Here is an 8,679-nt window from a genome sequence, read left to right on the forward strand (position 1 = left end):
AATCATCTTGGTGTAAGAATAATCATCTTGTTTTCAGAATGTGTAAGATTATTTGTCTTGTTAGTCTGAAAATTTGACTCTAATTAAGTCAAACATTTCTGCCAGTGGAGGAAGAACATTTTACTTGGTAAGATTCTTGAAATAAGAAAAAATTGAGTCAAATCAAGTATTTCAAGATCAAAAAGACTTTTTGGCTGATATAAGGTTTTAAAACTTGGTAAAATGGACAGTTTTTGCAGTGATCCAACCATCAAAATAAGATCTTAATAAAAAAAAACAGAGCAGTTCCTAAAAACAACCAAAGTGAGGATTAAAGTAAAAACGGTGACTTTAAAGCTTGTTTTCATCATTTTCCTTCAAAACGAAGGAGGTTGCTTAAGAGTAGTGCACAGATTAGGATTAAGATGATGTATATGTGTGTTAATGTGTGTGTTAATCTGTGTTAATCTGTGTGTTAATCTGTGTTAATGTGTGAAGTGGGTGTTAATAAACCAGCGGCTCTCACCCAGGTTGACGAAGCTCATCACGGTGTCAGCCTCGCTCACCACAGCCCCCAGCGGTGGTGTGTGCGTGCTGAGGGTGGGCAGCGCCGCGTAGCTGACCTGCGTCGCCGCCCCGAACCTGCCGGCGCCGCCCGGCCCCAGCCCGTCTACCTCGTTGTCGTCGTCGGCCGACATGGCGTGGTACAGGTCCAGCATGAAGAGCGGCGCCGAGGACGGGGGCCGCAGAGGCGGGTGGGGTCTGGGCCGGCCCGGCAGACCCAGCAGGTTCAGGATCTCCTTCTGCATCTCCTTCTTCTCGCGGCCGCTCAGGCGCCGGAAGCTGGAGTGGACCACGGCCTCGGCCTGCTGGCTCCACAGCGAGGCGCAGAGCAGGAGGAGCAGCAGGGTGGAGGTGGCTCCGCTCTGCATCCTAAAGGAGACTCCTGAGGCCACCAGGTTCCTCTGGTTCTGCTGCTCGACCCGTCTCCAGCCCAGTCAGCGCGGACAAACACAGGCCTGATTTATGCCTGAGGTGTTTAGACCAGAGCCAGCTCTGTTTACTCCTCCTCTTCCACCTTCTGTAATCTCAGAGCCTCCTCTCTCCTCCAGCTCCGGGCTCAGGCAGGATCAGATGAGGAGAGTGAGAACATAATTACAAGCTTTTCCTCGTGTGTTTTGAGTGCAAACAAACAACGACTCTTTGGAAGATTGCTTTGGGCTTTGAAGTCAAAAACTTGGAGGACGAGGAGCAATTTCTGTGATGAGCAGGTGGGTTTTATCCTCGTGCCAGCAGGAGATGAAGAAACCTGCAGGAGCTCCGCGGCTCCAAAACGTCCCAATTAATCCAAAGTAAAGCACTTCCTGTGTCCAGCTGTGAGGTGTTCCTCCTCCTCCTCGCTGCTCGCTCCGACTGAACCCGGTCCAGAGGGATGAGGGAGTTACCCTCCGAGCTTCAGCCTCTCCTCCTCAAACCTCTCTGCCCTTCATCATCTCCCCTCCCAGCGGTCTCTTTGGAGACCTCATCCGCTTAGCTCCGCCCATTTATCTTCTCATCTGCTCATGACTGCTTCCTTTCATTGCTGCTCAACACTGAGGCTCTGGCAGCCCCATGTTYGCTTTAACTGTAAACTCACTGCGAGGATTTTAGCCTTTTTTTTTGTCCTACAGCTGAAACATGATGCAAATATCTGGAGATGATTATTAATTTATAAAAACTACAGCAGATTTTTGAGTTATTCATTAGTTAGAGTGCCATCTATGCCAGAAGGACACGGAGGGGAAAATAAAAAATTCAAATATAGTTGAGAGATTCGGCTGGTGTTTGTGCGCTCTCCTCTTCAAAGACTCTTGTGGTCTCTTTGAGCAGCACGAAGAACACTGACCAAACCAAAGTGACCACCGTTCGCTCTGGCCTGAGCCAAAGGGCGAGTCCTGAGATGCCAGGGATTAACCGTCACCTTGTTTTGGTTTCTCCACACATCTGTGGGACTGTTAGGAGCCATCCGCAGAGATAAAGGAGTAGAAGAGGAGGAGGTGAAAGGACAGGAGGGAGTTAGTGAGGAGTATCTGAAAAAAGAGGGAACTCAGAAAGAACTGGCATTCCTGACGGCAGAAAAGAGACCAGAAAAACGTCTGGGATGAAGGATAGACCGAGATGAACCGGACAGAAAACGAGGAGTGTGAGTGTACACACAGCTGCAGAGGGCGGACTCAGACCTTTTTAACTCCAGCGGAGACGTCCAATAAACAGGACCGAGTTTCAAACCCTCTGACGCGAGCCGGGATGGTAGCATTTAAAAGTTAGGACCGAGTGGAAGTGAGGAAATAAAAGTTTAAAGCCACCACAAAGTCCCTGACCCCGTGTTTACCTTCTGCACAGACGTGAGGATCCAGCCGGGTGGGGTTTAATCTCCGATGATTCGCACATCTCAATTACCAAGAAATGTCCGGTGACTGGATGTGGTCTGCTCCGAGACACGCACAGCAGAACAAGAAAAACATGTTCAGGACTTACACCATTAATAACCTGTTCACAAACACAGGCTGTGCTGTAAAAACACCTAAACTGATTATTCACAGTAGAAAAACTAAAATATACACATAAACAAGCATCTGTGTTGTATTGATGGGAGTTTTTTTTAAGTAATTCAATTGGTTTTACATGAAAAATAAAATAAAATTTAGCAAAATGACATTTCTCAAGTATTTTTTATTTCAAATTCCAATGCAGTGAACTGTATAAAATTACTAATTTCCGATGCAGATCCAACACAAACAGTTAAAGTAATGGTTCAACAGAACCTCTTCCAATCAGCTGACAGATTAACAAACACTGTAAAATGATTCGATCAGAAAAATGTTTATTTCATTGCCTCAGGTTTAACATGAAGAGCATAAAATAGTAAATAAATCACTACGTTTTGTACGAGGGTGTCACTACATTAGACAGAATTTATTATTAAAAGGAGTTACATTTGAGATTTAAACTTTATAACTCTGTGATTTATCTTGTTTATAATCCTAAAACCATGTGTCAAATCAAACTTTTAAAAGTGGTTTAAAATCAGGACAGTTCTGTTTATTTTGTACCAACTGTTGGGAACAGAGTGACTTAATTATTTAGCTATCTGATGCATTTTGTTTATAAACTAGCAAACTTACAAAAACATTTTCTAGTTGAAAGCAGCTAATTAAACCAATATGATTTGAATAAAACTAAACTGAACAAAAACACTGACTCAAAATGCCATATATTAAAATATAAATGTTAATAAATTTGATGTATTAAAAATCAATATTAGAGGCTTCAGATTAGCTTAGCTGAATGAGCTAACCTGGCTAGCTGAGCGGGTTAGCTCAAATGCTAAGCTAACACCGTGAGAACACGGAGGCTTTAAAAACAATCAGGTGTTGTGTTGTTGTGACTGCTGAGATGTTAAACTGTCTTAACAAAATGCAGTTAACATCAGAACACTTTTTGACACAACATCAACAAAACTTTGACGTCTTATTTCCCCCTGAGGTCGACATCGTGGAAGTACGAGATTTGGTTTCTCTAACATATTTCACGTAGTATTTTCAACTAAATGTTTTATATTTGTTATTATTCTTTTTATTGTTGTCGACATTTGTGACAAAGTGAAACACAAACCTGAAGTCTTCTTCGTCGCTTCTGAAAATGGTGAAGACGAAACAGACGAACAAACCTTTCCCGGTCACTCTTTGGATCAAACCATTATAAACTATGGGGGGGGGGGGGGGGGGGGGGTATGAAGATATTATAACCTTTGAAAACAGTATTTATTTTTGCGATGATCACAAAATATTTACATGGATAATATATCGTACATGTATTTGTACAGTTAAACGTTTAAATGGACGATTCCTCTTTTTCTAATAAAGAAATATGGATTATGACCCCCCCCCCGCTGTGATGCCCATATGAGGACTTCCGCCTCCTGTTAGACAGCATGACTTTTGCTCTTTAGCATTTTGGATAGCATTTTGCTATACTGTTCAGCTACTTTTTAAATCGTCTTTTGCTACATTAAACTTTCAGCTAATTTTAGCTACTTTCAGCTATATCAAAATGCTCCCTTTAGTTTAAATTTTTCCATTTTCAGGATAACTACATGATTCTTTTAGCTAGCATTGTGCTACATTTAGCTTTAGCAGCTTCTTTAGTAAGCTTCAGTAGTCATTCAGCTCTCAGTGTTTACTCCACAGTATTTTCACGGGGAAAAAAATTAATCCCAGAGCAGAGTCAGTTTTATTGCAAGCATATTTTTAATACAAAAACAGAAAAAATGTTTATAATTTTAGTTCATTTTAATTTTACAGGTGAGTCCCTGTTACTCATCCCTCCCTTCATGTTGTCTGAGAGGAGCCCTCCCCCATCAGAGAGACAATAAATAAATAAAAATCACCTTAAGATGTCTTCTTACTGTTTCATTAGTTTTTATAAACTTCATCTCTTACATTGAGAAAACATGGAGACGACTCGGGACATTTTGAAAAAAAGCCTAGAAGAAGAGACGCCGTCCCTTCAGGTCCTCTGTCGTCCATATTTGTAGTTCTCTACACATGAAGGGAAACCCCTTTGGTCAGATAACTGTAGTCCTTCTCGATGAGGAAACATGAACAACCAGGCTGCGTCTATGAGTCATGTTACAACAGAATAGAAACACTTTTTACACACAAATCATGTCAAAAGAGCAGAGTGGACACTGAAAAAAAGAGAGAAGAAATGTCGTTATCCATAATACTAAATCACTGCTGACGGTGATATGACATGAAAAATAAATAATCTTTTCAAGCTAAATAACAAAACTGGATTATAAATAAGTCAGAAAAACATTTGCAAATTAACATTTTGCATACAGTGACACACAAGTCAATGACCTTTTGTTTCCTGTAACACACACACACACGATGCACGTCGTGTGTGTGTGTGTGTGTGTGTGCAGCAACAGAGCGGCAGAGGATTAGTGCATGCTGGTTGTCCAACACGGTTGTTAACATGTTACGTGTTGTGAGTAATGTGCAGTAAAAATAGTCCTGTCTATTGCTAGCTTGTGATTATTTTCTTCTGGTCGGATTGTTGACAAACCGCGCCGCCCTCTGCTGCAGGCCTGCAGCGGTGGGGGGGCGGAGCTTGTCCTCAGCTCCCCCGCTGATCCCCGCAGCCTGAGGTTAGCCGCTCTGCGTGTCCCGTTTGTGTGCGTCAGACTGCTGCTGAGGTGAGCGTTTTCTCGACAGCCAGGAAGCGGCTCGGTCAGTCGGTTGCATATTTTTCCTCTTCTGATGCATCCTTGAGGCATCTGGCCCACAAGCCAAAATTATTTAACCACAATTCTTGTTTTTTTTTTGTTTGTGCAGCTGTTGTGGTGGCACTCCCTGCGCCGCCTCTCCCGTCTGTCAGTGTGAAGTTCTGTCGGATCAGAACCAAGTGTGTAACATGAGTAAGGCGTCTCGGTTGGTTCCTCGCTGCTGAACAGGAGGAGGAGACTGGAAGGCAAACTGGGGTCTTCAGGGTTAAAAAAAAGTGAAGACCCCAGAACTCTGATCTGTCTCCTCTTGTGCAGGTTCACAGTCAACGTTAGAGGACGAGGGGACACTCTGTCCTCCTTCGTCCCCTCAGAAGCATCAGTCATAGTGCAGAAGTTCTAGACAAGATGGATGTCCAGAGTGACGCTGGTAAGATGGCCGCCGAACGACCGCACGATTCTGGGTTTACTTCTTCGCGGACCCCGGGGTCTTTGGGCTGGGCGTCTTCTTGGAGATCATTGGGATCTTGGAAGGCTTGGCTCCGCCCCCGGGTCGCCTCGGGGTGTCCGAGGCGTCCGAGCAGACGGAGCGAGCGTCCTGCAGCTCCGAGGCGTCCGAGGCGTCGCTGCCGCGCCGACTGCTAGCCCTGCTGCCGGCGCGACTTCCGGCGCGGCTGCCGGCGCGGCTGGTCGGACCGCTGGCTGTCGCAGACCCTCGCTTTGGATCTGGAAGGTGGAAAAGTTTTTTTAAATTTAATTTACTTTTTTTTTTTTAAAGAAAAGTCAAAGAATTACAGCAAAAAAAAATTTTATTTAGCTGTTTTGATGGTCTTTAACATGTTTTTATTAGAAACTAGGTTAAAAAAAATGTTAAGCTAACCGCTAATGCTAATTTAAAAATAAAAAGTCTCTAATTCAACCTTTTTAAGTCTTACAGAGCTCAAAACTGGTATAATCGTAGCCAAGAATAATCTTTGACAAATTCTGAATTCTAACTAAAAATCCAAGATGGCCACCATAACTAAAACGCAAAACTGACCATCACTGAGCCATTTTTAGACATATTTGCCTCAAACTTTTTCTTTTCTGGAAAGGATTTGGACGAACTAATACAATAGAAGAAGAAGAACTAGTTGGGTTAAAGAAGTGGTTTGATTACAAAAGACTATCCATAAACAAAAATAAAAACAAATTCATGACATTATCTGGTAATCGGATCCACAATGATGTAAAATTAATTTTCAGGTGTTTTTAATCTAAACTCCGATTTAAAGGGCCTGAAGTCAAAGAAAACATTTATATTTAATAAAATTAGCATAATACACATGATTTTACCCATTTTGTCTCATAAATCTCATATTTTCTCTTGAATTTATCTCAGCAGAGTGAAACAGGAAGTGACATCAAAGGGGAACCCTTTAAGAAAATAAAATCTCTGGTCTTTGTTTATTGAAACAATCTTATTTAAACTCTTCTTCAACTCTGATAGTGACTCAATATAATCTAAAGAAACATCAGATTCTTTAATTATTGTAGCATCGCTCTGTTTACATGCAGACATTCTCCTTTGACGTCACTTCCTGTTTCTTCACATGCAACATCTCAACAGCGTGACATTTATTTTACGTTATCAATGTTCTTTCACATTTATGACAAACGTTTGACGTCACAGACACTTTGAAGTTTATGTTGGTCCGACTCACCGGTTCGTTTGCCGCTGTGCGCCGTTCCTCCGTTCTCTCCGGTCAGGGAGCCTCGGCTGGAGTGGAAAGTCGGCCTCTTCAGTTTGGACCCTGACGGCGCCCCCTGTAGGGAGAGAGAGGATGACTTCACCGTGAGCCGACGTCAAACTAAAACTACTTTACAAACAGCACGACGTCACCACGAACACAAAGAACAAACAACAAATATTTACACGTATAAAGAAGAATAAAAATAATGATTAAATAAGTGACTCGTCAACATGTCTTCTGTGAGCTCTGAGCGAACAGAGACACAGTGCTGAGCGAAATAATCTGACTTAAATACATCAAACTTAAAGGAGAAGCTCCTGGGTGGAGGCATGAGGGTTAGTGCTTCAGTTCGCTCAGGGGGCGGGGTCAGGGAGGGAGGGGTGAGTGTGTTACCTCGTGGTCCTGACCCAGATCGGGGCAGCAGTGGCACTTGGTTGGCGTTGGAGTTTTACTGTGTGCAAGCCAGGGCTTGGCATAGTCACGCGTGTGGGTGTGGGAGGACTGAAGGGAGGAGGGACAGGAGGAGCAGAGGAGAAGCAAACGCAGGGAGGAGGAGGAGGAGGAGGAGGAGTGGGGCAACCAAGTGTGTTGTTGTGTGAAAGCGGATGGTTTTAATTTGTAAACAAAGCCGGGGAACGATTCAAAGGTTAGCAGGATTTAAATGACAGGAAAGATGACAGAAAAAACAAACAGAAAACGACAATAAATCAACAACATGAAACAATAAATCAACAACATGAAACAATAAATCAACAACATGAAACAATAAAKCAACAACATGAAACAATAAATCAACAACATGAAACAATAAAGCAACAACATGAAACAATAAATAAACATGAAACAGAAATAAGTCACTACTTCAGAGTCAAACAGTAAAAACAAAACATCCTTTAAGGTTTTAGAGCATTAAACAATCGATTTGATCAGGTTTGGCCCGAGTCAGTCCTCCACCACCGTGCTGACAGTTTGCTGCAGTGCATTCTGGGTAAACTGTTTCAGTCTGCTTTTAGGGTTTTTCATACAAAGTCAGGCTGTTTGTTAGAAAAGGATGACCATGTCTCAATTCATGGGTTGTAGCCGACATTACGTTTTTCTGATTTTTACCACTGGATTTAAGTACTTTTAACAGAGCTTGGAAGTGTTTTTTTTTTGTAGCACTTTGAGATTTTTGTTAATGAAAAGTGCGTTACAAATTAAATTCATCATCATCATCATCATCATCATCTTACATCACTGCCCCGCGTCGTAGGCCATCCCAATTCACCGGCGCCTACACATGCAGCCGACAAAACCCCCAAAACATCGTCTGCATCCTACTATCCTACGCTGCTGACGGTTTCCCAGAATTCATCGCGCTGTCATCAAATTTAACTAAAAAACAAAGACGGTGAACTATTTTCTATTTTACAGCAGAGTTTAATTTATTACGGTGGTGTTTGGAAACTTACCACCAATCAAAAAAATGTAAACAACTTGAAGCATTTGTTGCACTGAGATGTTAAAAAAATGCACTTCCAAATACTGATACTGGAGTTAAACTACATACATACATACATACATACATACATACATACATACATACATACGGGGTGCAACAATACATGTACCTGTATCAAACCGTATGGAACAATACAGATTTTTAACTTTAATTTTATCAGCTTGTCTTCTGAAGATGCTCTGTGTTGAAGGATCAGT

The 8,679-nt window shown here is 42.3% G+C and overlaps 2 protein-coding genes across 2 annotated transcripts in view; both read right to left on the reverse strand.

Moving 5' to 3' along the window:
• The window catches only part of bmp8a (bone morphogenetic protein 8a), a gene marked incomplete at its 3' end in the record, with an annotated part of 8,865 nt that extends 7,216 nt beyond the window's left edge, over positions 1-1,649 (reverse strand). The window contains 1 exon segment of the mRNA XM_014024458.1: positions 506-1,649. Coding sequence (XP_013879912.1) covers positions 506-911 — 406 coding nt within the window.
• Positions 1,650-4,232: 2,583 nt separating this feature from the next.
• The window catches only part of macf1a (microtubule actin crosslinking factor 1a), a gene marked incomplete at its 5' end in the record, with an annotated part of 93,266 nt that continues 88,819 nt past the window's right edge, over positions 4,233-8,679 (reverse strand). Inside the window, 2 exon segments of the mRNA XM_014024456.1 lie at positions 4,233-5,974; positions 6,952-7,054. Of these exon segments, the coding sequence (XP_013879910.1) occupies positions 5,715-5,974; positions 6,952-7,054 (363 nt within the window).

The sequence above is a fragment of the Austrofundulus limnaeus genome, unplaced genomic scaffold (assembly GCF_001266775.1).
Source record: "Austrofundulus limnaeus strain Quisiro unplaced genomic scaffold, Austrofundulus_limnaeus-1.0 Scaffold424, whole genome shotgun sequence".
In the NCBI taxonomy this organism is placed as follows: Eukaryota; Metazoa; Chordata; class Actinopteri; order Cyprinodontiformes; family Rivulidae; genus Austrofundulus; species Austrofundulus limnaeus.